This window comes from Brachypodium distachyon, chromosome 1 (assembly GCF_000005505.3).
Source record: "Brachypodium distachyon strain Bd21 chromosome 1, Brachypodium_distachyon_v3.0, whole genome shotgun sequence".
NCBI classification, from domain to species: Eukaryota; Viridiplantae; Streptophyta; class Magnoliopsida; order Poales; family Poaceae; genus Brachypodium; species Brachypodium distachyon.
In genome coordinates, this window is record NC_016131.3 from 69,063,368 (window position 1) to 69,090,110 (window position 26,743).

Genomic DNA, 26,743 nt, shown 5'->3' on the forward strand with positions numbered 1-26,743 from the left:
AGAAAACACACTCTGGATTTTAGTGTCACGCACTCTTGAAAGCTATATGAATTAGCATCATGAGTGCTCCTTCCGTTCCTAAATATTTGTCGTGATTTTAGTGCAAATTGCACTAGGAACGGAGGGAGTATTTATCATGAGCATTTGGCACACCACAAAAAGAAACATGTAACAAAAATGGATTTTTTTCCTTCAAGATTGCAAAAGAATTACTTAATAACCCAAGGATTACAATCATGCAAACCAAAAGACCAACTCGTAGAAAAACCTAAGAATTCAAATCCTCCCGAACCCCATCAAATTTCTTCTTTGGATCAAAGAAACCCTAGAATGTTGCCAGAATAAGAAATCAAGAAGAGAGCATATCCTTCAAGCACTGTAGATGCCAATCAGCCAATGTCAGCATCTTCCACGCAACACGTGCGTGGCCATATCCGGACACATTATCCGGCCGCATCATGGTACCAGCGTAGCAAACTAGCAATGTCACGGCGGAGAGAGGTCAGCAGCCAGATGCAACGTGATGGACCAAAGCTAGCAAGAGGGCAAGACCCATGGCTGATCGAACGAGTATGGTCACATGCGAAACGGAATGGCGCCAGTTTCGCCTTCTTTTTGACCATCCCCACGAGAAAAAGCAACCGAGCAAGAGTATTACGTAGCTGCTTTTGAGGCAACCAAAAGGCGATGCCCAGCGTGCAAAAAGAGATCTTCCTCGCCTCCCTGCCCTGACCTTTTGGTTTGGGAGTTTGGACACACCTGCGTATAGTTGCATTACTCAAATCTCTTCAATCTCTAATAATCGGAGTACTACTAATTATCTGTTCAGTAGGAGTAGTGTACCAACAGATGTTCGAGCACTGGGTTCCAATTTTCCCAAACGCCTAAACGTAGGTTCTACTGCTCATCATGTCACCATGGTCCAATCCATTTGGTGTAGACTCCGTACTACTCGGAATTCGGTTGCCTGAAAAAAGGGCTCCTTTACAAGGTCACGCAATTGCTGCAAATTTTCTCCTTGTTTAGTTTAACCGGATCACCTCTTTGTCTGTCATTCTTTGTGTGCGTGGCGCGAGCCAAAGGAGGACCAGACCAGATTACTATAGCACGGTGGTGCAATGGTCAAGATAAAGCACCCGAGTAAACAAAGCAGATGCGGGAGAGGACACAGCTTGCACGAGAACCGAAGACCCAAAGGCAAGAGGCAACACTGACAGCCTCCTCCCAGTCCCAGGCCAAGGCCATGCCCGACTCGCAATAATTCCGAGCCCAGGACGCCGCAGTCGCCATACTCCCCCGAGACCGAGACGGCGCATTGGATGCTCTCCCTCTCTCTCTCCCTCTCTCCATTATCGGAGGTCGGAGGAGGAACGCCCATTCATTCATTTCCCCAAGCCAAAAACAAGGAAACAAGCCAGAAAAAACAAGTGTTTTTTGGTCGCTGCCCGCATTCGCAGAGACGGCAGTGTTTTTGGTCCTGCACTGCTGCCTGCGCTCGCTTGCCTCGCCTTCCAGAAGAGGGAGAGAGAGAGAGGCACATGGTTCTTGAGGGATCCTTGCTTGTTGCTTCTTGGTAGCCCTGGGCCGGGCGGACGGACGGACATTGCCGTCTCCTTCTTCCTTGGCGCCTTGGCGGCGGCACTGGGGGGGACTAAGCTAATCCGGCAATGAGGAAGCACGGATGGCAGCTGCCCTACCACCCTCTCCAGGTACGCCATTTTTCTCTCGCTGCGCTTTCGCTTTTCCACGCCGGGGTAACTCACCATTGCTGCTCTGCTGTTCGCGGCGGTGCGCGCGACGAACCCCGCGCAGGTGGTGGCGATAGCCGTGTTCGCGGCGCTGGGTTTCGCCTTCTACGTCTTCTTCCTGCCGTTTGTGGGGAGCAAGACCGCGCAGAACGTGGCCATGGGTCTCTACACCCCCTTGGTGAGCTTTCCTTCCTGCCCTCCCCGGCCCCGCGATTAAATTCGTCAGCGCGAACAGATCCAACGGCTGTTTCTGTGGAGTAACGAGCGGCTTACTCCTGATTGCAGATTACATGCGTTGTCATGCTGTACATATGGTGCGCTGCGACGAATCCTGGTGACCCTGGCATTTCCAAACCGTCGAAGCATTTGAAATTAGATAAGGATGGACAGCAGTCCCAGATAAATTCAGACCACGGATTAAGTCAAGGAGGGAGGTCGTTGAGTGAAGGGTTTAATGCTGTTGATAACAGTGAGAAGCTGAGCAGCATGCTGGAGAGAAAGGACTCACCTTCTTGGCCCAAATGTTCTGAACTGCTCTGTTTAGTCTGTTTGCCATTTTCCTGCCTTTGCAAAAGATGCCTGCATCCGGAGGATCGACTTTCAGAGCAAAATATGAGTGAAGAAGGCATGTTCTTCTGCAGCTTATGTGAAGCAGAGGTATGACAAACTGATGTGCAGCATATATAAATTAAATTCCGTGTTTCTAAGCTTCAAGCTGTATTAGTCATGCACTCCAAGAGTATCGGCAATTTTGTAAATGTTACCTTTACATGTACATTTCATATGTTTGTGCTTAGTGTACCAAGTGCTTAATATTACAGTAATTTTATAACTGCCGTAACTAATTAGATTGTATTCACACATACATGATAGTGCGCAGTAGTTTCAACCAAATGTCCTATGATCCTAAACTATAAATGAATATCCAATTTCCACATGACGTTAATATATGTACATCCACCAAACTCATCATTTCAGTGGCTCCTATAGTTACGCAAGTGAGTTATCTACCTACTGCAAGTTATGTGTTAAAACCTGTCATACAGCCTGATGAAAGATAGATGTTCTAGTGCTGATGTGTTTTTTATTCGAGCAATATTTGGTAATCCCTTACATTTTGCTCTATTTCATGGGAAATGGCATGAATTATTCACCTTTTGGTGCGACATGTAATTCGAAACTGTATGTATTATGTAGGTATTGAAGAACAGTAAGCATTGTAGAGTGTGTGACAAATGTGTTGATGGCTTTGATCATCATTGCAGAGTAAGATACATTTTCACTGTTCTGTGCCCAGATATTGATAGCCCTGCTTCCTTTGAAGATGTAACATCCTTACATTCTTTTTGTCCACGATGTCTTTGTTCTATCGTAGTGGCTCAACAATTGCATTGGGAAAAGGAACTATAAAGGGTTCTTCATTCTAATGGCTTCTGCTGTTCTCCTGGTAAGGGTTGATTTCTCTATGTACTGATGTGAATGTGATCTGAAAAGACTATAATAAGTTAATAACAATAATAGCGAGCCTGCATAGTGAGTGATACTTGTGTAATTGCATTCACCTTCAATTGCGCTGAAATCATAATTTGATCAGCCATCATAACATATGTAACCATCTGGGCATTGCATGTAGTTAGCATGTTTTTCCATATCCTTTTTATTCTGGTCTATTATTGACAGGTCTCCATGGTTTGTACACCTTGGGCCAGCTTGTAGTGCAGTGGTTGTCAGGAGTCCTTGTGATAATTCTGTGCATTGTGAAGCGAGGAGAGTTCTCCAAACAGATTGACTCAAAGCTAGGGAGCAGCTTCTCAACTGTTGCATTTGTAGTTGTTGTGGTGAGTTGATAGAACTTTCCTGTCAATACATGTTTTTTCAACACCAAAAGTACAATAATTTGCAACATTTCATATGTTTTTTCACAAATGATTATTCTGAAGATGAAATGATTTTACTTTTGCAGGCTACTTGCACAATACTAGCAATGATTGCGACTGTACCACTTGCTCAACTTCTATGCTTCCATATTCTTCTTATCAAGAAGGCAAGTTACTTTTAGACTATCATCAAAGCTGTACATGTCAGTCCTTGAAAAGGGACTTTGGTACCAAATCTGTTTCCACAAAAACCATGTTTGGCCATCATTTTGTTAATGTTTTTAGTCCATTCTCCCTTCCATCTATCTCAAACGGTAACAATACTTAATACCTTTTGCTAATAGCATGGGCATAGATGCCAAATATTTGGGCATATTTTCTGCTAATAGACTGCAAAAACTACCTGCCCCTTTAACTGATTTCAACCAAGTCAGAAAATTATCTATATGTTGCCTGAAAAGTCATATAGCATTCACACCATTTCCTAAACCCATTTACTCTATTGCAGAGATATTTGCTTATGTCCATTTAAACTTCATGTCCTTTTCCCCTATAATTATAGTTAACCACTATCCCATTTCTTATATTTGTTTAGGGAATTAGCACGTATGACTACATCATAGCTTTGAGGGAGCAAGAGGAGGATCAGCAAGAAGAGGTTGCTGGGCACCAAAGTCCACAGATGTCTATTATTAGTTCTGTTACTGGCTTCAGCACGGCAAGTTCTTTTGGTCCACTTCATCGTGGTTCATGGTGTACTCCACCACGATTATTCCTTGAAGATCAGGTAAGTGGCCACCAATAGTTCATATCTCAAGAGCTATATATAAGACGACATAGATCCTGGATGTGAAAGTACAGCAACATATGATACAATCTATAGATCATCCATTGGGATCTTGCTTGTATCAATTTTCCAATGAAGCATGTGCTGTTGATTTATTCATAAGATGAATATGTCCAGTCATTTGTGATTACTGATCTCTGAAGCCAAATATTGCAATATGTAAGTGGCATTTTGATGTTTCAAGTACATGAATTTGCACCTGCTCTCGAGGTGTCAGCTTAGTGAACTATACTAAGTTCTGGTTTAAGATAAGTCAGTTTTAGTATGATTAAACTCAGTTTATGATTATCAACTTTTAGTATTTACCAAACTCAACAAGCCTAACTTTTGATGTACAAAAGATAATACAAACCTGAAAGACATTTCAGACATGCTGGTGCTTATTACTCTCTTTTCTTTCACAGTTTGATGTCATTCCTCCAGAGATTGGCATGTCACAGAACTCAGGAAGCAAGAAAATGAAGGTAGTGGAAGGAGCAAGAAGAAGAAATGGAACAGTAAAAATCAGTCCCTGGACACTGGCACGCCTTAATGCAGAGGAAGTGTCAAAGGCAGCTGCACAGGCAAAGAAGAAATCTAAGATTCTGAAACCAATTGCGAGACAAGACCCTCCGGTTGTCCATGAGAACAGGAGGGGGCGATTCCATTCTGAACTCTCTCTTGACCCCCTTGCAAGGCTATCTGCAAGCGGTACCGAAAGCAACTCCAGCGATGCCGCGATGGAAGCATCTGCCAGTCTAGCCCCATTACAGCTTGAAGCAAGGAGTGCTTTTCAACCAAGTACTGCAGCATCCTCCAGAATTGCTGCCTCATCACCTGAAAGTAGCTTTGGTTCACCTGATCTGCACCCCTTCCGCATTTCTACTTCCACAGCTGATGAGATGCAGGTCGTCATGCCACATCCAGCTCAGAATCACATTGAGTTTACAAGATCGACTAGTGATGGGTATGAAGCGTCGGGAGGCGAAGACTCTGACCGCATCCCTTCAAGAATCGTGCACAGATCGTCCAATTGGGCTAACTCAATTCTTCATTCCGGTCAGGCAGGCTTGGCGCCTGATCAGTGCATGCCATCGTCCGAAGGGTTTCTTAGTAACACCAGGTCAAGTTAGCTAGATATGCCTTGTTCCCAATCTCCAGCCGGAATCATATGAAGAACCTGGGTGGTGTTGGTTACTTGATCCTTAGTATCGCTGAATATGGCACATCAATGCTGGCAGAACATTTGTTAGTTTATGGTCTAGGATTAGATTTTGTTAGTGATTCATGCGTAGTTCATTTGATGTTAATGCATTCAATACTTCTAATGTGCTCACTGTTACTTACAGTCGCATTGTCTCCTGTATTGGCAAATGTGAAAGCGAGATTTCATACAAATTGCAGTCGTTTAGCTCTGTATTATGTTTGCCTAGTGGTCTGTGGCCCTTCATCTTTTCATGTTCACGCAGTGCCAGACTATAATAATGGCCTGAATAATTGATAATCTGCCTCATGCTGGCGGGATGTGATTTACCATGCTACTAACTCTGTTCCGTTTCAAATAACGTCATTTAAAACAGAGCAGAGGGAACCTCGCAAAGCAAACAAGATCGCTGATGAATCATACAAACACAAATGTCAAGTTCCTAAGCTAATACAAGAACTATCATTCTACCAAAGAACTACTCCGTACAAGAAAAAAAGTGATTGCGAATTGTGAATCACAAGGTTGTATACGAATTATGAATCAATGATGTTTCACAAATAATTTCAGTTCCATCGCGTCCCCTTTCTTCAAGCTATGAAGTGCACACAGAAAAACAGCGGCCACAAGTTCAAGAGGATGGAATATCTATTATCTGAGGATGGCATAAGTACACAAGAGACAAAGAGCATGTAGGTTCTATTTCAAGAGCATTCCTCTAAACCTACACCTTTTTCAACACAGTTTTGCTTATGAAGTTTCTTCAACCCATATCATGGGACAGTTTGCATCTTGGTCTTCGACAAAACCACCCGGTGGAGATTCATTAGTGTAATTTACAAAGAACAGTTCCATCAGTAAGTAAACAGGTAAAGGAGAAGACCACACTGGCATAACCATTTGCTATTGTCACCACGGAAGAAAGGAACTCCAGTTACTACATCGTTAAAAACATAGCACGAGAGGCTGCTACACTGGAACCCGTTTCCCTCTGTAGCGGTCAAGAAACTGCAAACAAGGAAACCGGACTAGTCAGAATATGAAACAGATCAAACCTCAGTCTCGGCAACAAAAGGAGAACGTTATGTGCTGTGAAGTCATTACCGATGTGACAAATGGTTGTTGAAAAATCCAGCCAAGAATAGGAATCCTTTGCAAGAAAACTGCAAGAGTTGGCCAGAACCCACTGCAATGGAATGCAACTTAGTGTACATGAAACATACAACAAACTTTTTATAACCACAACGGATGTCCTTATGAAAACATCAGTTTTGCAGACAATTATGAAGGCATTGTGACAACTTTTGGGTCTTTGTCTCAACATAAAATGGCAAGTTGGACAAGAGAGAAACAATGATAAAATATCCAACCTGAAGAGTACAACAAAGCCATATGCCTCCAAGAGCATGCCAAAGAAAGGCCACCCAATGAGAACCAGGAAAAAGCCAACACCAAAAGAGATGGTGCCCTGTTCATTACATCAGTAAATTATACTGTATAATATAAATGTTGAAGGGCAATAGCTATAGCAAATTTAGTAGATGCAAACCTTGTAATTTTTAGGCTTGGTGAAGAACTGCATAGTTGATTTCAGACCTATTGTCAAACCCAAACCTGACAGGAAGAGAATCTGAAAGAGAACATGCGAAAGAGTAAACCAGATGTCCACTCAGTCAACCTCTTGAAAAATTAAAGGAAATTTTGAGAAGAGGAAACTTACATTGCCCATTGCAATAAGCCCCTTGTCAAAAAAGAAAACGATTCCAAGGAAGGAGAAGAATATTCCGAAGCCTGTCAGGCCAAGCCCAATCTCTGTTGAAGATAAAATACAAGTGTCACTTAGTGATAGCAATAAATTCTTGCTTACACTGCATAGTTCATGTGTCCCTTAAATTACTTGCATAATGTCACTAAAGCAATGAATATTCTTGCACCATCAGTTGACCAAAGACATGAAGACATTCTAGTTACTGCACTTCAGTGACCACTGCCCCAAAGCTTCAATGCTTGCGTATTTTTTTCTAAGGGAGGTATATTGAACTCGATGATTCTATTGAGATTCAGCAGAAAATGACGCCGAATCAGCCAAAACAAAACTGATACTCAGCTGAGATAAAAAGTAGAACAGCTGATCATTTGCTATTATTGAACAAGCACAGTAGTATCGCTAGTAACCAAATAGAGTCTGGCACGGACCATGGAGTGATATCATGTATAGTGCTAGTTTTAAAAACCCTTTGTAGTGCTAGTTTTTTAGACTCTTACTACACAATCGAAGTATCGTTACCCCAAATCTTAATAATCTGCACTAATTTTTAACTAGCAAATTCATGTTGACTACAAGACTCATCCAACTGGTATCGTTTGGTCCTAGAGTTGTAACTAGCTATAAGGTACTAAACTAATAGGGTAGAATCAGGGTACCACAGATGTATGCACTCAATTGGGAAAATGATACGTGGTAAACCTTTGATGTATCCCAATAAAATACTCATTGGGTGGCATGGCATACAGGGCCCATTTGGACACTTCCTCTATGAGAGTATAACAAATTAGATTCCTGGAACAGCATCAAAATATGTACAAACATGCATGTTGAATAAGCCAGCCTTATAGAAGAAATTGAATGACTAAGACCAATTTCTTCATATTTGTACCATTTCGCGGCATAATTGCAATTTGATAAGGCATGAATCAGAAGCGGAAACAAATGAGAAAGAATAAATAAGTTCAACTTCTAGTGTCTAGCACGAGTTATTATGGTTCCAACAGAAACAGAAGAAACAAAAATTTGAAGACACGTTCACAAATAATGGTGTGAGGTACATACTCTTGAGGTCATTCATCTCAAAGGATACCATCCTGTCAAGCAATAGTGATGGAACTTGTGAAGAAGAGCACGGAATCCTGCAACCGAAAGAGAGTAAAAAAATTAGACAGCACTTTGTGCAGAAGAGCTCCAGAAGAGCACCAAACCCTAACACCAATCGCCATGTTCCCTTCCAGGCAGCAGTATGTTTCAAATCTAGGGACATGCGTGGCAACTTAGCAAGAGCAACTCCAAGAGATGCCCGGAACGGACTTTATTTGAGGAAAATGCTCAAGAAAAACTCCAACAGGTTCCCCATCGTAACCCCCATTCAGCCGCGCCCCCTTCCCCGACCCCTGCGCGCAAGATCGGGATTCCCCATCCATCAACGAACTGATCGGAGCATTCGCTCCCGCCAACGTACCTCTTCCCTTCCCCGTCACCCTCCTGCGCAGCCTGCCTCCTGCCGACGCCCAGAACAATCCCGCCGCCGCCAACACCAGTTGCTCGATCCGCCCGGGGGGAGCTGTCGGAAGAGGGTGGGGCTCGATCCGGACGTTTGGGGGAGGCGTCGGAGGAGGTTGCTGGAGGTTAAGTGGCCGTGCACTCCTCTCCGCCGGGGGTGGGGAGCAGGCGGCGGTGTGGGAGAGGTGGGCGTGGGCTTGCAGGCGGAGGCGACGGCTGAGGTTGGCGTGGGCGCTGGAATGCTGGATCGGGAATTCGGGAGCAAGAGGTTGGGGAAAAAATCCTTCAAGACCAGGTAATTTCCTTTGGCAAGTTAGACCTCTCTTATCACCCGCCACGTGTCTACGCGAATCTCAAAGCACCCTTCTTCTCCCGAGCTTCCCACTCCCAAGTCCCAACGTTGTATCAGTGTTTTTCTTTGTCAATGCTTCAGCAGGGCCTACCTATTCCGTTGCACCCTTGTTGGGAGCTCAATCTGTCTGGGGAATCGCCTGACAGATTTGAATTTGTTATCTTTCTCGATGCTGCAGCAGGGCATATCACTCTGTAGATTGGATGTTCTGCAGTGTTTGTATCACATCAAGAACGGGCCAGATCATGGCAGAAACACTACATTACCTACCGGGATTTCACATCTCTCGTTCGGGGAAGAACGAACAATCCAGAATCCCTTTTCTGGTAACACGGTGCCTAGCCTGCACAATCCTCGGACTTACCTACCGGGATTTCTGATTATCAAGAACTGGGGCGGAGGTAGCAACAAAGCAATGCCGAAGCAGGTGACGTTTTCATTTTTCTTTTGGAACCGAAAGCAAGTGATGATATAGCCACTTAGCCAGCTCCAGCGCAAGTAACTAAGTTCTGGGCACGTGATGCAGGCATACTACTGCGTTTAGTTTAGAAGAGGGTGCAAACTGTAGCCACCAGAAACCTTTGTATGGTACAACAAACACCACTCATGCGATCAAACTCAAATTAGACCAAACAACCAGCAAGCATCGAATTCAGGGAAACGTTTATTCAACTGGGTGAACAAAGAGACCACATAGTTATAAGATCATTCAAATGCTGCCGTTTTATGAATAACATAAGATCATTCACTCGTCAGCTAGTACAAAAAATAAGAGTGTAATTGGGTCAATTCCTGTCAGTTAGGTGTCTAAGAACAGAAAAAACCAACAGTTTTAAGAGAAGTTCAATTTTGTATCATAGAGATCAGAGGCCTATTCTGATCTGGAACATGCCGTGGGTGTGGGGAATCAGCAACCAATCATGGAAGGGGCGGTGTCTTCATCTTGAGACTGATTAAACCATAGTAGTCCATGCAGAGCAAAACAACAACGGTTGATGTGAGCCAGCCTGGTTGGGGACAAGACCATCACCATCCAAGGATCGCCATTATTTGGTGCAACTGATCTTTAAGGAATGCTAGCAGAAAGCAAATGATGAACTAAGCAATTTTAGTCATTCTGAAAGATTATAATATTTCCCAGTTGAAAGACAGAGCAGTAGACTCCAGATTTAGTGGGAGCAAAAATGAGAAGCGTACCAGGGATTAACTAGCAAAAGCAAAATATGATGATTCCTTGCTATTGAGATAAGCACCAGAGGACAGCTAGCAAACGTACCTTCAGCACAGCACATCGAGATAGTACTGCTTAGTATTATTATTATCCATACAAAATGATTCCGACTGTGTATTCTTCAGTGGTTAAATGACTTCCTATCCATGCATATTCTGACTGGACTATGATCAGAGATCATAGTGGTATTGAAACAGAAAGGCAAATGGCTGGTAATCTGGTTATATTGCCTATCACCTTAAAGTCTCAAAATAGAGAAAGTGATATGTGTTGATATGAAGTCTTACATTTCAGTCAAAATTTGATGATTATCACAAAAACAATATAAAGATATTCCTTGCATACAGATACAAATATCACACAAAATTCAAGACATGCTAAACAGAAACAGATCGACAAAGTTTAGCTTGCTGAGACCGTATTCTCCTGTAATAAAATGTACTCCTATGTGCGCAAAATTCATACAAGCATAACCATTGATCAGGCTTCAGAACAGATTAGTGTCATTAGAACATCCAGAAGGGCGCATTGCTCTCAATTTGATTACTGCTTTCCACCTTCAGTCTGAAAATTCTGCTGGATAATTGGATGATATATATCGATCTGATTTAGTCTGAAATTTCTGCTAGATAATTGGATGATAATATTAATCTGAAAGGCTTGGGCAAACAATTTGGTCAAACTTGATCATTGCCACAACAGAGTGAAGATAATCCTTGCTCAGAGATACAGACGGAAAGCACAGACTGTAGAATCTAGAAACAAGAGAACCAGCAGCTACTCAAAGAACAATATCATCATAGATACGCAAACACCTACGGGCAACTCATCCCAAGCAGGCCAACGCCACACGAACTCTAAATGCGACTTTATCTCAAGGATAAACGAAATGAATATCCTCATCCGATCCCGAGGTTCAATCCTCTGTCGGCGGCTCGACGGCCTCGCCCTCGGCAGCCTTGGGCGCTGCCTCCTCCTCGGACGGCGGGGCGGCCTTGGCGGCGGCCGAGCGGGACTTGACGAAATCAAGGAGGCGGCGGCTGACCTCCTTGGAGTAGAGCTGCAGGGCCTCGATGCCTTCCTCGACGGAGGCGGCGGCCCCGCCGGTGACGGCGGCGGCGTCGAAGGCCTCGGCCTCGATGGCGCGCGCCGCGGGGTCGGCGTCGGCGGCCGGCACGGCGCCGTAGCGCTTGCAGAGGATGGTGTCGCCCGCGAGGGTGTCCACCAGGCGGCGCACCACGGCGTCCCGCGTCCGCTGCGTCGGCGGCCAGATGCTGAACGAGAACGAGGCGGGCATGTCGTCCCCGGCGGTGGCGGCGGCGGGGTGCTCGTCGGTGGACATGCCGCGGAACCTTCTAGGCTAAGACTCAAAACCCTAGGTAAAGGTAGGTAGGCAGGCAGGCCGTTCGATCGGTTCTCTCGGTGTGGGAGATTTTAAAGGCGGTGGCGATCGAGTGCGGTGGTGCGTCTTTGTAATTGATGGTTTGTTCGAGGGGGTTGCCGTGGCGTCAAGAAACGGAAGGGGGAGAGAGCCGGAGTGGTGGCGAGGAAAAGGAAAAGAGCGAGAGAGAGTTTTTCGTGGAGAATGCAATCGAACGGTTGGTGGGGTGGCTGTTTTAATGCTCGTTTTGTTGGCCCGTTGCTTCCGCGCTTGCTGTTCGTAGTTTGAATTGCAACGTTCAAATCGAGCCAGGAATGGCAGGAAATCTGGATGGATTCAAAGAAATCAGTGCGAGAGTATTTACTGTGCAGCATTTGATTTGCAAGATACGGTAGTAATTATTTATTTTATTTTGAGGAAGGTAGTATTTCTTTATTTTGTTTGAGGAAGGGAGTAATTTTGTTTCCAGAGGAGCTAAAATTCTTCTGACCATTGGCAGTGGTAGCAGTATACCATTCTCCCTGCCAGGCTGCCAGTCGCGATCTGACCGAGGAGGAAAAGTTTGGCCTGATCCCAACACGTCACGGAGCCGAATCGGTCGGATTCGGCTCGGGCTGCTCGTACGGACTTGCACGTTTTTTTTTATCGACTTTATCTTTGGCGTACGCACGACGGCCCAGTAGGCCAGTAGAACTAGAACCTCCACCGTCCGACGATCGGTCCAAGTCCAATCGACCGTTACTCCCATGCCACGCTCGCCGTCACCTTCGCAGTGAGAAGTCATGGGACGGTGCGGGCCAGCTCGATCGGGGGCTCCTCGCATAGCAGATCCCCTTCGGGGTGGATCCACGAGTTTAGCGTTTGAACCGTGGTTCATGACAATTTACTGTGTGTTTGGTTGGAGTTCAGGATTAGTCCGTTCTCTGTTTGGAGTAGGATGATGAAATTATCCCATGCACACGTAAGGCAGTGTATGGTTTCAGAGCAAGGTTAACGGAATGGAATGGGTCTATTTTTGTAAGAATGAAATGTAATGAAACGGTTCCGGTTCTATATTTTAGGAACCAAACACTTCAACCACTGATTTCATTTGAAGCCATATGATTTCTAATTTTTAGAGAAATGAGATGGTTAGACGTATTGAGTGAATATTCCCTTTTAAGGGACTATATGGTTCCATTCTAATTTTCTATATTATATTCTAGAACCAAACACAAGAATCATCTCACTTTTTAGAACCGTTTCATTACATTTTTACTCCATGACCTCAATCAAACACTACCTAAACTACTTCTTCCGTTCCATAAAGCCTGACACGGTTTTGCACTAGCTACCATTTATGAAACGGAGGAAGTAAGCATCAAGCAATGACAAGATACTTTTTCCGCACCGAAAGATAAGTATCCTACCCCCTTCGTCCAATGATATGAGGCACGCACGCATCACTAAATCCTCAATTTAATTAATTAAATATGTATGTTTTTCAACAAAAAGTACATCATTAGATTCGTTATAAAAAACTCTCTAATGATATAACTTTTTAATTATTTAATTTATATTTAGTTAGTTAAATTGTCGATCTAGGGATGCGTGCGTGCCTCATATTATGAAACGGAGGGAGTATAATGATATACTCACTCTTAGGCCAGTTTCTTGGACCCACAATGTACGATTTGAAAGATCATGCTACTTAAATCTCTTAAGAATAAATAATATTGAGGGGTCACGCCAAATAATCTATTGATGACATTATTATCGAGATTTTCTAAATCCCTCTTGTGTATATACCCATCGCTTCATTTTTTTTCACCAAATTGCAATGCATAAATCCTGAAGATTTTGGTCAGCAAACTAATTTAGAGGATTATTTTCTAAGTCTCTTCCACCCAAATACTCCTCTCCCGCACAACCTCCCTTGCAGTGCAGATACTCATACCCTTGCTAGCGGCATTCTATGTTTAGGAGTTTATCTTACGTCTAGGAAGTTATTATTGTGTTGTGTTGTAATCTTTTAGATTTTTGCGTCTAGTAGATACTCATACCCTCGCTAGTGGCACTCTATGTCACAACTGATCTTTGACGGAAACAAAATGAACATTTGTAGGCAAACATTGGTGGCACACTTACGGGTCGATGAAGAACTAGTTATCGCGGTCCTGTCGTCGTCCCCAAATCCTCACCGATTACCACGAAATCCATCCGTGCAAACCAAAAAAAATACACGCTCGTTGATGCTAGTCCGCTAGCCGCTCGCCGTTCTTTTCAGTGCAGGACGAGAAATGATAGGAGATAACCCAAGACGAGAGATGAATAGGTGCATCTAGAGGCTGAGTTGTGGTCTTTATTTTCCAACCACGGCAACGTAAGCCTAAATGTAAAATGACGAACATATATGTTTGATCTCTGACCTTTGCTTTGTTTTTCACCAAATTGCAATGCACACATCTTCAAGATTTTGGTCAACAAACTTATTCTGAGGATTGTTTTCTATGTCTCGTCGGCCCAAACACTCTTCTCCCACAAAACCCTCCTTGAAGTGGAGATACTCACACCCTCTCTGGTGGCACTCCATGTCCAGGAGCTTATCTTATGTCTAGGAGGTTCTTTTTGCGTTGTGTTGTAATTTTCTAGATTTTTGTCAATGTTCTTACTCGGGCAAGGTGACCAAGTACTTTCTTTTGGTAATGTATTCAGGCGGAGGCCCCAACGAAATTCTAAAAAAACACACTCTATCGCCACTGAAATGCAGCAACTATATTTTGTTTTTCGATCCTTTGTATGGAACCGCAACTGATCTTTGACGGAAGCAAAAGGAATATACGTACGCACACAATGGTGGCACCCAAATCCTCATCGATTACCACGAAATCCATTGCAAACCAAAAAAATACACGCTGGTTGACTCGCCGTTCTTTTCAGCGCACGACGAGAAAGGATAGAAGACGAGAGATAACGGGTGCATCTCTAGGCTGAGTTGTGGTCTTTATTTTCCAACCACGGCAACGTAAGCTTAAAAGTAAAACGGCGAACAGATATGTTTGATCTCTGAGCCTTGCTTTCCCATCCACGGCACACAGGCCGTACAGATTCACTCGTTTCACCTGGCACGTTCTCCATCCGCGGGACTCAAGCAAAAAAAAAAAGCCGGATCTGCAGGCGCCCCACCGGTGCCACCACTGCTCAGGTGAAGTCCCCTCCAAACCTCCCCGCGCTCCGAGGCCGGATCGTGCACGAATCCCCGCCGGATCTCGATGCGCCGAACTCTGGCACTAATCAGAAAACTCTGAAGTCGCGTTGCTGGTGTGCCAAGGACTGCTACTCTATACTCCGTTGAATCAGAACCTCATCTACTGACCCACGCTCCCGCCTCGCTCTGCCCCGCCCGTCCCAGTCAGTCCCTCCCGTCGCCATAAGCCAACGCCGCGCAGGCGCTCCCCGTGCCACTCAGCCACGCCGCACGCCCGCCGAGACGCCGACGCGCGCGGACCAGGAGCAGCCATGGCCGTCCCCGAGCAGCGCGTCGTCGCCGTCATCATGGTCGGCGGCCCCACCAAAGGTGAGCAGATCTGCGCCCCGTCCCCCCGGCCAGACAGTCCACCCCATTCCGTGCCGCCAATTCACGTATCTGATCGATTGCTTCCACTCCGATTGCTTTGGCGTTGGCTGTGCGCGCAGGGACGCGGTTCCGGCCGCTGTCGCTCAACGTGCCCAAGCCGCTCTTCCCGCTCGCCGGCCAGCCCATGGTGCACCACCACATCTCCGCCTGCCGCCGCGTATGGCCCCGATTCTCTCTGCTACTACTACTTTCTCCTTTGCCTTTGCGTTGGTTGGTTCGCCGTGTGCGGGTCGTGGCAGAGAATTAAGGCCTTTTGGATCCCTCTGCTGCAGATCCCGAACCTGGCGCAGATATACCTCATCGGGTTCTACGAGGAGCGGGAGTTCGCGCTGTACGTCTCCTCCATCTCCAACGAGCTCAGGATCCCAGTCAGGTTCGCTTCCTGCTCTCCCCTTAACTTCCACTTCACTTCCTATGGGTTCAGGCGCATCGGGGGTTTAGATTGCAGTGAACTGACATTGACGGAGTGTTGTTTAATCCAGGTACCTAAGAGAGGATAAGCCGCTCGGGTCTGCCGGAGGGCTCAACAGCTTCAGGGATTACATCATGGAGGACAGTCCGGTCTGCCCTTGACCGATTATCAGTTTGAATTGTGGAATTATTTGGCATTTGCAATTATTTGTTTGGGTGAATTGTAGTGGATTCCTTTGATCCGACTATCCGAGCTCCCTGAGTGGCGTTTCCTGCTCTGGGAGATATGCAACAGATTGTGTTTTGTTGGAATCTAATTTGCTGTGCTCGGTTGAATTAAAGGAACTTTCGTCCTCTAAATATCCTTTTGGTTTTGCAGTCACACATTGTTTTGTTGAACTGTGACGTCTGTTCTAGCTTCCCCTTGCCAGACATGCTTGGTAGGTTGCCAAGTAACTGAAGTTAGAGTTGTTCATTGTGTATTAACAGTGTTTTGCTTTTTTGTTGGTTTCTGTTGGACACGGATCACTAAATGTTATCACAATCTCATCATTGTAGAGGCTCATAAAAAGTATGGAGGCATGGGAACTTTACTAGTCAACAAGGTGTGATAACACTATACTAGAAACTCTTATTTTAATGCTCATATTAACCACAGCCACAGTCCTAATGGCAATCTCATGCATAACATTATCCTCAAAATCTTTTCACAGGTGTCTGCTGAGTCAGCTAACCAATTTGGCGAGTTAGTAGCTGATCCTGAAACAAATGAACTTTTACACTACACGGAAAAGCCAGAGACTTTTGTGAGTACAGTGCTGACCATTTGTTGTTTAGTTTGCTTTTCTATTTTGCATTTGGAGACACATGCATATCTAGTTTCGAAATTATTTTCATACAATTAATGGTCAATAAGGAGCACTTAAGCCTGGCTCTAATGCATTTTATGCGTGTGTAGGTGAGTGATCTCATAAATTGTGGAGTCTATATATTTACGCCCAGTATCTTTAATGCCATCGAGGATGTATTAAAACAGAAGAAAGATAGAGGTATGTTTTGCCACAGTTAAACTCTGTTTGCCTTGTAAACTGCATGCATGGTTCGAACATAATGTTCATGGTTATTTTATCACTCTGCTTGGAAACATTAAACATCTCTGGTATGCTCAGATCTTTTTCCTTAACTGGTTATACTCAGAACATAGACATATAACTTTTCCTAGTGCGTCTGTCGGGGAAATGTTTTTGTTTTTTTGCCACTAAGAGATGCCCGATTTTCACCACACCTGTAATTTTTGCAACATTTTATTTTTCCACTCTGCATGAGGCATGTTTTGATTTTGGCATTGCCATCAGCCAAACCATTTTTTAAAGTGGTCAAAGAGGTTTGGCTGATCCAAATGACCTGAATTCTGACAGCTTGGTGACATACAAAATTTTCAGAAAGTATATTGCTTCTAGTCAGTTAATATTTTCTTCCTTGGTCTTGTTTTGTTTCTCTGTTTTATAATTCCTTTTTGCATCACAAATTTAATCTCTTTCGATATTATTTTTCAGCTAATATTCGCCGTGTATCTAGCTTTGAAGCTCTTCAATCAGCAACGAAGTATGCGTCTATGATATATTCTTCTGCTCATTTTCCTGTCTATTTACTTGTGTTATTTCTCAGTCAAGTCACATTTTGGTTAATTGTTTACACATGGAAAATTGTGGGTTTTTGAAAGAATAGCCAGTGGTAGAGGTGGGAATGGATTTACATCCACATCCAATTAAGGGACTTCAATTTAAATACAAAAGCCAAAAGGTCCATGTTCATTCCAACAACTCTAGTTCTAAGGGATCCAATCCAATCAGTCATGTTGAATCCAAAATCCATCCAAATATCCAACTATAGCCATACATTGAAGCACGTCTCAAACGCTGATGTGCATTCTGTACTAGTCTACCATCTATACAAGGAGACATACATATGTATACAGGGGATGTGCTTTCTCAACTCGTCCTTGGACCGTCCATACTTAGTCCAGCTCCCGTCCATGCGTCCAATGTATTTACTGGGTCTGGTCCAGTGCATGCCCTTGATCCAATGAACCAATCCAAGGCAGTCCAAGCAGAACAAGTCCATAGTCCAATGGATGGTAAAAGTCCAATACCACCTCTACGGTACACACAGTAGTATTATCGTATTAATGCACCAGGAAGTTGAATATGGACTGCGAGAAGTCTATGGATTTTTAACTTGTAATACCAGCTTCTTGTCACCTTTTTTTTTTACAAAAAGAACTCATAATACTGTTTGTCATTTTAGCAAATCAAATTTTCATTGCATGGACGAGTTATCCAGAAAGAAGTAGCTACTTTTGACTTCCTGATATTGATAAGTTTGATGTCTGCTACTGTTGCCCTTGTAATATTTTGGCAGTAATATAATGAAGTATTTAAACATGCCTTTCCTGTTCCAAGTCATTTGTGCCACCTGATCTCCGAGGATTATCCTGTTTGGCATGTTTTCTGAAGTTATCTTCTTCTGTCACGACCCTTTGTTTTCTTCAAGGTGCCAGGATCCTTTGTTGAATACTCCATATGAACATAGAGTGCTATGATATGCCTTGCACATCCATCATACCATGGAACAAAAACAAAAGATATGCTGATTTTGTGAAATAAGGCCACATTCTTCGATTAATGTTGGCCTGATTAAGAGGCTTTCTCTAGCAATTTTATGTCGAAATAAGAAGCATATCCTCCATATTTTTGCAACACAGCTATTTTGTTTTTCTCTCTAGTTTTCCCAGAAGTTTGTTTAAAATTGGTAGAGCTTCCATTAAGGTGATCCCAAAGTATCTATTGAAGACTGAACTCTTGTATTAATTGGCAACAGGGCACTTCCGGCAGGCTATGTTAGGTTGGATCAAGATATCTTATCCCCTCTAGCAGGAAAGAAGCAACTTTACACGTACCAGACACTTGATTTTTGGGAACAGATCAAGACCCCAGGGTAAAAATTGTTCTTAAAATACTCTTTCTACTCTCAGAATTGTGAGTAACTGGTGTTGTATCTATGCATAGGATGTCTTTGAGATGCTCTGGTCTATATCTTTCTCAGTTCCGTCATACCTCTCCTCATCTTTTAGCCTCTGGTGATGGCAAAAAGAGTGCTGCTATTATAGGTGATGTGTACATCCATCCATCTGCAAAGGTGCATCCAACTGCGAAGGTAACATCTTGTTCTTAAACGTATTTTGACTTTTTGAGTAGATTACGATAGATCATGGTGTATGATATCCTTCGAAATTTGTATCTATTTTTGCTTGCTTTTCTTTCAATAGCTATTGAATGGTTTTACCTTTTTATACTCTATCCATACACAGATTGGTCCCAATGCCTCGATATCAGCAAATGCGCGCATTGGAGCCGGTGCTAGGCTTATCAATTGCATCATTCTGGATGATGCTGAAATTATGGTTAGATTTTCTCTGTTTACCAAGTGATAAACGCATGTTTTAGGTACATGTATCTCAGATAATTCCTTTGGTGGCAGGAGAATGCAGTTGTTATACATTCAATAGTGGGGTGGAAGTCAACAATAGGAAAATGGTCACGTGTGCAGGCAAGCTTTCCAACTTATTTAAGAAATTTATGGTATATCGTGAAGATATATACTTCTCTGCATTGTAGCACATCTACTTTGTTAACATGGTATTTTATGAATCCAAGTGCAAAATTATATCGGTTAGCTGAAAGTTACTTTTGCATGCAATAAATGTGTGACTGCACATCTCAGTGAAACTCCCTTCATGAAGATGCAATTATCTATATATATATACTGCAAATCCAGTCTTTCCCCCCTCAAAAAAAAATCAAGTCTTTCCTAGGTGCATCATGTAACAAAAATACTCTTCTGAATTCAGGGTGACGGTGACCACAATGCCAAATACGGTATCACCATTCTTGGTAAGACACTACCTTGATGATCTTCTGTTACCTTCTCATACAACTCTTGGGATAATATGATTTAAGTGGGGTAGTTCCTATGCTGGATTTGACGTCCTATCTAAATGTAGGTGAAGCTGTTGATGTTGAAGATGAAATAGTTGTAACTAAGTGCATCGTGCTCCCGAATAAAACACTCAATATCAGTGTGCAAGAGGAGACCATCCTATAATATTCCTTTTATAATTCATATTTTACTTAATCCCAAATAAGGTCTTCGTACCAAATATCAAATATGTAATTCCCCCCTTATTTTTCCCCCAGTGCAAGATCCTATTAGATTGAGATCATTAGTCTACTCAGATTGTGATGTAATTTTGTTTAGCATTCTGGGGTCAAAGTTACGGATGTAGAAACTGTACAAATAGATGACAGCATTTTTATTGAGAAATCACATTTTATACTCTGGATCAACAGTCAGCCAGTGCTGCATTTTGAATATCACCTTCGTGTGTATGCTGCTGCTTATAATGGTAAGCAAACTGATTCGTTGGATTGGCACATATGTGAATTATTCAGTTAACCTCTATACACAAACTATTCTGCTGATGACATGTGCAGTATTTGCTGTGTCTATTTCACCTTTGGAAATAATTTCAACAGTCATCTACACATTACCCACTGAGCGATGTTGCTGTATTTAAAGATGTCAGTAGCTCTTTTCAGTGGGGCATGTTGCCTTGCTGATGACATCTGCAATATTCGGCGGGCCTATTTCAAATTTGAGACTATGCTCATCAGTCACCAGTGCTATCGCTAAGCATGGCACATACAGTACACACGTTAGGGTTTGCATAATATGGGATATCATTGACTACATCACCATCGTAGTGCAAACATCTGTACAAAAGAAGGGTCACGATTCCTACCAAAATACCAATGCAGCTATAGCTGCGCTGTCAATGCGACTGAAATGGCAAGTTTAATTATTTACAAAATTGGGCGTGCCAGCGGTGGATAGATTAACCCATATCCTACTAACAGAGGATTTTCAGCATAGCCTGCAAAAGGAGCTGCAAGGGCACTTTAGCATTTCATCTACTGAAATCTCTGAGGAAAGATGCAGAAATTTCTTCTGGTGGGGTCATTGACGACACACACCCGAACTGTACAATGGTGAAACAAACAAATCAGAACATGGATGTAACAGCCAAAATGGTGGGGAAAGCGTATCTTACCTTGCGGCCACTATACTTGTTTCTGATGGCGTCCAGGTCTTGATACTCTCTGCCTAACTGCAAATCATGTATCCTCAAGATGCAGCTCTTCAGATCAGAGACCTTGTAGCCTGTGTTCCTTTGCAGCGTCGAGTTCTGGAAACAAAAACTAATATCAGAAAACCTAATGCAAAAGTATTATGTGAAAATGGTTCGGCCCGTATCAAAATCGCAATTAGGACCGTATATTAGCCACTTAAGGTACATTAGTTCCTGAGCATGCACTAATCCTGAGTTCTTGGACCAATCTGCACATTCTCCTCAAGTTCAAGGATCGTGCGTGCATTTTACTCTGTAGAATCAGAAAACATTGATGTCTTCTTACCCAAGGACGAGTCTTAGGGCTGATTGTGAACCTGGCTACAAACAGACAGGCAGCAGCAACAACTGATGGCAGGAACTTTATGCAATCGTAGTCTAGCAAGCTCAATTCCGCGAGATAGCTACACATGAACTCCAATTGTTTTGCACTTCCACACTGAAGGTTGAAGGGGAGAATATATTATAAAAATGATATTAAGAGAAGCAAAGTCGAGGGCCTCGAAGAGATGTGCTTACGTTGCCTCCACAACAAGCTATGAATCTCCTACAAGACATGTATCAAATAGCACGATCAGGAATTTGCTATGGCAGTTATATTGTACTATTCATCATCGATTTAAACATGGTAATTATTTTACATTTGATAATTGGAAACTTTACAGATGCAAAAAGTTTACCATAGAAAAGTTCTTATGGTGGGACTCCCCACCTCGAAGTTGAGATATTTCAGTATGTCAGCTTCCATCTTCACCACCTGCACACAAACAACAAATGTGTCTCCACTCTCCACCATTCACATTCACAGTCCTATGAAAATAACTAAGGAAAGAAATGGGAAGTAGCAGAAGAAAGGGTACCTGTTGATTGGTGTATGTGCTGTCAGTAATGTCACTAAATTTGTTCACCTTAGGGGGGTTAATTTCTTCATACTTCCTACAAACATTCCATTCATGCTAGTCAGACAGTCATGCTAGGTGATAACAACGATATACAAAAAGGAGAGAAAGGAAAGTTTATGCCCCTACGCAGCAACAAACAGTGAAGCAACACCAAGCAATTGCAGCTTATTCCGAGGAACGGCGATCGCTGTGAGGAAGCGATCGACATATGTAACAGCAAGGTAAAGTGTGTCAGCCTGAAGCCTGAACTCCTCAGCCACTTCCACCAGCCAGTTCACTAGGATCCCCCTCATTTTAGCATTGATGTCTTTCTGAATTGTCCCAACATAGTCATCCCTCGGCCTCCTTGATTGTCGAACCTAACAATATCACCCAGATGGAACAAAATCACACAACATGTCACCCATTTTCGCCGACCATAACACCAAAATGTATTATACTTTGTGCGGCATGTTAAAAATAATTATACTTTGTGTGGGTAACGCCCTAGTAAATTCAGACAATCAAGATGGCATGCATAATTTAGTTCCACTGACTTGTTTTCCTTTTTTCATTTGCTAGAAATGATATGAAACACGCTAGAAATGCCAGTTCATATCCCCAATGAAAAATTCATCCCAACAGACCGACATAATACAATCCCAAACTGAATGCAATCCCCCATATTCCAGCATTCATGCATGCTGCAACAAGATAACGCCCCACAATCCAATCCAAAGAAAACAATCCCGAATTGAATCCAATTCCCCAAATTCCAGCATTCATGCATGATAGAACAAGATTACTCCCCAACGCCAAACTTCCCCAAGTGCGTGATATCAGCTTGACAAACCAACACAACTAAATCCATAACCTAATTCGTCCCCTAACAAGCCAATCTATAAAAGGAGTCGGATTTCCACACGCATGCTTTGGCGAAAAGAGGAATCAAGAAACCCTAACCTCCAGGGACCGCAGGTACCGGTCGATATCCCCGATGTACGGCACGACCGACCCCTGAGCCGCCCCGGCGTCCGGCTGCCCCGAGACCACCGGGCGGGTGACATCGGCCGAACCCTTCCTCTTCCGCGCATCCTCCCCCTCCGCCGCCGTTGCCTCCCTGGCAACCTGCGAGCGCGTCCTCGGCTTCGACGCCCGCTGCGGCGACGGCGGCGGCGCCGAAGCGCTATTTGTGGCCGAGCCAGTCGGGAGCTCGGCCAGGGCCTTGCGCTCCCTGCGCGGCCTCTTAGCAGGCGGCGCTGCGCTGCCGGCATTCTCCTTGTCCTCCATCGCTTCGGGCTCCGCCCCCTGGTGCTTTCGGCGATGGCTGCGTGGCTTCATTGCTTCGTGTTGGGGTTTTTTGGAGGGTTTGCAGCCAGGGTAACCGGTCGGGGGCTTTGAGGGTGACGCGCGTCGGGATTTCAAACAGGAGTCAAGCGGGAACAGTAAAAAAATTAGCGTACAGCCCAAAAATGCCGTAGCCAAATTTACGAGTGACGACCTTGTAACTGTCATTTAACATTTTCTTTCGATTTTCTGCATAAATTGCGCCTGGTCCTTTTTTCTGTATCCGGCGAAGGCGACACTGAGATAACACGTGAACCTAGGTTGGGTGGTTGCTGTGCCCTGTGCGAGAATGTCAAATGAACCTCAGAGCGATAGCGGCCGGTCTCCAGGAGACTTCAGCCGTCGACGCCGACAACGGTCCAAACAAAATAGCAGTAGTGCGAGTTAACATGAGCTGCACTAGTAGCAGCAGTACAACTACGGACTGGCTACAGAGACCACAGACATTCAGGTGACCAACTACGGACTGGGTCCTGGGTGCAGGGGCGAGCCAAGACAGGTTGCAGGGTTGTCAATGCCGCACGACGCTGCTGGGTTTGCATGGACAGACGATTCCTTCCCTGCAACTTAAAAATTGCACACGAGGTTTTACAATGTGGGAATACCATATGTACTTCCAAATTCTTTGACAGTATGAATTTCCAGGAAAAGATTTTATTTACAGTGACAGCACTATAGTTTGATACACTGCCGATGCAATCCTGAATATATTTTTTCCAAAGCCGTTTGAAGAGGCATTATAGGGATCAGAAGTTCAGAACCTATGGAAACAAAATGACTAGTATCTGATATCTTCAGATAAACAACAAGTAGTCTCCAAGGCTTTACCTCGATCTGGATTCTGGATGCCATGAGATTTCAGAGTACAATGGCACTGGTCAACCAAAGTTGGAAGTTATCAACTAATCTTCGTTGTCATCTGACTAATATGCTAAATTGTTGCTATTACATCAGCATTATCTCTATCACCATTCGAAGAGGTGTTTTTAGCAGTGTGATAAACCTTTTCGCCATCCTCAGGCACTAGATGTCCAAACCGTGCCATTTTCTCATTTAACTTGCTAATAGATTCTTCCCGGTTGGCAAGCTGCATAAGTATCTTGATCCTTCTAAATGCAACGCTACTGGGTTTCTGCCCCAACTCAACCATTTGATGGAAGCACCTCTCAGCCTCCTCGAGCTTTCCCTCGTCGCATAACAGGTCAAACAACACATCTGAAACCAAGGTGAATGACCCGAACCCGTTCCCAACCATGTCACTCCACAGCTCTAGTGCTTGCATCACCTTACCGTGCCGATGACATAACCTGACAATAAACATGCAAGACTGCGTGTTTGGGAAGCATCTTTCGGACCGCATCCTCTCATACAATAGCCAGGCGCTGCCAATGTCGTACGCCCAGTAATAGAAGCGGAAGAAAAGGTTATATGTCGTGGCATTTGGCATCAGTCCCTTCGAGGCCATTTCATCCATAAGCGCAAACGCATCACCGAGCCTCTTTGCTATAACAAAGTTCCGTATTGTTGCGTTGTAAGCCGGGACATCTGGGTGACATCCGAGCTCACACATCTCCTTCAGAAGGTGTCTAGCTTTGTCAGGCTGGCCGATCAATCCCAAGCCACCAATCAAGCTCGTATAAGTGATCACATCCGGAGAAATTTCTTTCTCCCGCATTTCATCGAGCAGTTTGTAGGCCTTCTCTACGTCTCTGTTCTTGCACTGGCAGTCAATCAATGAGTTGTAGGTGACCAAGTCAGGATCAATCCCGAGCTCTCGCATCTCTGCGAAGAATGCCTCGGCGTCCTCTGAAGTCTTCCACCCGGAGAGCAAGATGTTGAACGTCTGGCGGTTCACCTGGAACTCGTACTTGTGGGCGTGGAAGACGTTGCGCGCGTCCGACATGCTCTTCTCCTGGCAGAGCGTGCGGAGCAGCGCGTTGAAGAGGTCGGCCGACTCCGTGCCCTCGCGGCCGCGGAACAGCCGCAAGAGGCGGCGGAAGGACGCGACGGTCTCGCGCACGGAGCAGATCTTGGCGACGCGGCCGAGGACAACCATGGCGGTGCGCGCGGTGACGGCGTCAGGGCAGAGGCGGTGGTAGGAGTGGACGAGGTCCCACATGTGGGTGAACCGGCGGGCGCGGCCGAGAACGTAGATGGCGGTATCTAGAGTGAAGGGTGAGGGCGCGACGCCGCAGCGGTCGACGGCGAGGGACAGGAGCGAGAGCGCGCGGAGCGGGTCCCCGTGCGCGAAGCGGAAGCGGCTGAGGACGAGGTCGAGCAGCGGCGCCGAGAGCAGGATGGAGGATGTGGAGAGCGCGGACTCCATGGCCGACGGCGTGGGCGCGCCCGTGACGATCCGGTACACGGAGTCGGCATCGGCGTCGGACGCCGGGAACTCGGCGCCTGCGGCGGGGACCGCGGGTAGCGGAGACGGCGGTGGCTTGCGGGACGGGGAGATGTACTGGAACAGCCGCCGCGCTGGCCTCGGCGGCATTTTTGGGAGGTGGGCGGCGCTTCTCCGAGGTTTATGCGAGGGTTTTGGCGGCGCCGGCGCGGAGCGAGCGGCATGGAGGATGCTGAGGCTGCGGAAGGTTTGGAAGAGGAACGCAGGGGGTGAACGGCAGTAGGTGGAGCGGGCCGGGCTGGCTCGAACGCCACTTGGCTTTTACTGGGCACTGGCCCATGCTTTCCTCACAAACCAGGTGCCGGTGCCGCTTACTCACTATGGTCTATTGGGCTACTTATGGGCTATTGGGCTACTTATGATCTCACGAGGAAAAGAAGAAACGTCCGTACCGTTAATCGTCCTATTTTTTTTTCCAGGAATTGTTAATCGTTGCATGATCCGACAAACATGTGCTTGCATATGCAAGCTGTGCGCAACATGATAGCACTTCCATACCATACGAACAGAACAGTCTTCTGTTGCCCCAACCAAAACAGAAAGTCTTCTCAAGGATGATTGCATCGTGCTGCATATGCAAGCACTGCACTGCAGTGCATCCATCCAATCCCGTTTTTTACACCATCCAATTTGGCATAGAAAAAAAAAATGTTTTCGGACGCACCGTTCTATTCCAACCGATAAAGGCTGTTGTCCTGGGCGAATCTGACCCGCTCGCTGTTCATTCCGTTCCATCCGAATGAGTAATTAACCAGGTGTTTGGTACCAAAAAGGCTTGGATTGATTCCGTTTGGTCACGTCGCGGGTAGCCGCGTTCTCACTGCTGAAAGCTCCAGCATCTGCAGTGGATGGAGACCCCTGTGGCCTGGGCGTGACCGCGTGACCACGTCACAGGAACAATTCTTCGTAGCTCACGGGGTAGGCAACTAGGCACAAACAATGC

General features: G+C 44.9%; 6 protein-coding genes across 8 annotated transcripts; 2 read left to right on the forward strand and 4 right to left on the reverse strand.

Moving 5' to 3' along the window:
- The first annotated feature begins 1,197 nt into the window (after window positions 1–1,197).
- Window positions 1,198–5,877, forward strand: LOC100844012 (probable protein S-acyltransferase 22). The gene is made up of 9 exons (XM_003558481.4): window positions 1,198–1,709; window positions 1,813–1,926; window positions 2,034–2,405; window positions 2,946–3,014; window positions 3,124–3,195; window positions 3,458–3,586; window positions 3,712–3,792; window positions 4,221–4,412; window positions 4,877–5,877. The coding sequence occupies exons 1-9, from the start codon at window positions 1,668–1,670 to the stop codon at window positions 5,582–5,584; spliced, it is 1,779 nt and encodes a 592-aa protein (XP_003558529.1). The 5' UTR covers window positions 1,198–1,667; the 3' UTR covers window positions 5,585–5,877.
- Window positions 5,878–6,155: 278 nt separating this feature from the next.
- On the reverse strand, window positions 6,156–9,199 carry LOC100844310 (vesicle transport protein GOT1). Its single transcript, XM_003558482.4, has 7 exons — window positions 8,889–9,199; window positions 8,486–8,562; window positions 7,376–7,467; window positions 7,205–7,285; window positions 7,026–7,123; window positions 6,760–6,841; window positions 6,156–6,663 (listed from the first exon to the last, which is right to left on the reverse strand). The coding sequence occupies exons 2-7, from the start codon at window positions 8,514–8,516 to the stop codon at window positions 6,625–6,627; spliced, it is 423 nt and encodes a 140-aa protein (XP_003558530.1). The 5' UTR covers window positions 8,517–8,562; window positions 8,889–9,199; the 3' UTR covers window positions 6,156–6,624.
- Window positions 9,200–11,131: 1,932 nt separating this feature from the next.
- LOC100844614 (MFP1 attachment factor 1) lies at window positions 11,132–12,097 on the reverse strand. The gene has a single exon (XM_003558483.4). It carries the CDS (start codon window positions 11,852–11,854, stop codon window positions 11,429–11,431), a length of 426 nt encoding a protein of 141 aa, XP_003558531.1. The 5' UTR covers window positions 11,855–12,097; the 3' UTR covers window positions 11,132–11,428.
- Window positions 12,098–15,048: 2,951 nt separating this feature from the next.
- Window positions 15,049–20,356, forward strand: LOC100844922 (mannose-1-phosphate guanyltransferase alpha). The gene is made up of 15 exons (XM_003558484.4): window positions 15,049–15,449; window positions 15,569–15,666; window positions 15,782–15,882; window positions 15,992–16,070; window positions 16,300–16,360; window positions 16,479–16,525; window positions 16,634–16,726; window positions 16,879–16,969; window positions 17,477–17,525; window positions 18,801–18,917; window positions 18,989–19,136; window positions 19,291–19,383; window positions 19,461–19,529; window positions 19,831–19,873; window positions 19,984–20,356. Exons 1-15 carry the CDS (start codon window positions 15,392–15,394, stop codon window positions 20,082–20,084), a joined length of 1,248 nt encoding a protein of 415 aa, XP_003558532.1. The 5' UTR covers window positions 15,049–15,391; the 3' UTR covers window positions 20,085–20,356.
- A 345-nt stretch (window positions 20,357–20,701) lies between these two features.
- On the reverse strand, window positions 20,702–24,360 carry LOC100845231 (cyclin-A3-2). Of its 3 annotated transcripts, none has more exons than XM_024456921.1 (8): window positions 24,225–24,360; window positions 22,197–22,429; window positions 22,029–22,104; window positions 21,849–21,925; window positions 21,688–21,715; window positions 21,455–21,607; window positions 21,091–21,225; window positions 20,702–21,018 (listed from the first exon to the last, which is right to left on the reverse strand). In XM_024456921.1, the coding sequence occupies exons 1-8, from the start codon at window positions 24,246–24,248 to the stop codon at window positions 20,947–20,949; spliced, it is 798 nt and encodes a 265-aa protein (XP_024312689.1). In that variant the 5' UTR covers window positions 24,249–24,360; the 3' UTR covers window positions 20,702–20,946. The 3 variants fall into 3 exon arrangements, with proteins under 3 accessions (XP_024312689.1, XP_024312688.1, XP_003558533.1); XM_024456920.1 differs by lacking the exon at window positions 24,225–24,360 and adding an exon at window positions 23,013–23,539 and having other exon boundaries at window positions 20,702–20,925; XM_003558485.4 differs by lacking the exon at window positions 24,225–24,360 and adding an exon at window positions 23,013–23,534.
- LOC100845534 (putative pentatricopeptide repeat-containing protein At1g02420) lies at window positions 24,035–26,032 on the reverse strand. The gene has a single exon (XM_003558486.4). The coding sequence runs from the start codon at window positions 25,888–25,890 to the stop codon at window positions 24,328–24,330; it is 1,563 nt and encodes a 520-aa protein (XP_003558534.1). The 5' UTR covers window positions 25,891–26,032; the 3' UTR covers window positions 24,035–24,327.
- Between the last annotated feature and the right edge of the window lie 711 nt (window positions 26,033–26,743).

Coding starts and splice junctions, on each gene's coding strand:
- LOC100844012 (XM_003558481.4), top strand. CDS start 1,668: ATGAGGAAGCACGGATGGCAGCTGCCCTACCACCCTCTCCAG. Junction 3,015..3,123: donor GCTTTGATCATCATTGCAGA/GTAAGATACATT, acceptor GTTCTATCGTAG/TGGCTCAACAATTGCATTGG. Junction 3,587..3,711: donor TTGCATTTGTAGTTGTTGTG/GTGAGTTGATAG, acceptor TTACTTTTGCAG/GCTACTTGCACAATACTAGC.
- LOC100844310 (XM_003558482.4), bottom strand. CDS start 8,516: ATGGTATCCTTTGAGATGAATGACCTCAAGA. Junction 7,468..8,485: donor TGAGATGAATGACCTCAAGA/GTATGTACCTCA, acceptor TATCTTCAACAG/AGATTGGGCTTGGCCTGACA. Junction 6,664..6,759: donor AACAACCATTTGTCACATCG/GTAATGACTTCA, acceptor CCTTGTTTGCAG/TTTCTTGACCGCTACAGAGG.
- LOC100844614 (XM_003558483.4), bottom strand. CDS start 11,854: ATGTCCACCGACGAGCACCCCGCCGCCGCCACCGCCGGGGACGACATG.
- LOC100844922 (XM_003558484.4), top strand. CDS start 15,392: ATGGCCGTCCCCGAGCAGCGCGTCGTCGCCGTCATCATGGTCGGCGGC. Junction 17,526..18,800: donor GCTCTTCAATCAGCAACGAA/GTATGCGTCTAT, acceptor AATTGGCAACAG/GGCACTTCCGGCAGGCTATG. Junction 19,874..19,983: donor ATACGGTATCACCATTCTTG/GTAAGACACTAC, acceptor ATCTAAATGTAG/GTGAAGCTGTTGATGTTGAA.
- LOC100845231 (XM_003558485.4), bottom strand. CDS start 23,390: ATGAAGCCACGCAGCCATCGCCGAAAGCACCAGGGGGCGGAGCCCGAA. Junction 22,105..22,196: donor GCTTCACTGTTTGTTGCTGC/GTAGGGGCATAA, acceptor GAATGTTTGTAG/GAAGTATGAAGAAATTAACC. Junction 21,608..21,687: donor TAGCTTGTTGTGGAGGCAAC/GTAAGCACATCT, acceptor TTCAACCTTCAG/TGTGGAAGTGCAAAACAATT.
- LOC100845534 (XM_003558486.4), bottom strand. CDS start 25,890: ATGCCGCCGAGGCCAGCGCGGCGGCTGTTCCAGTACATCTCCCCGTCC.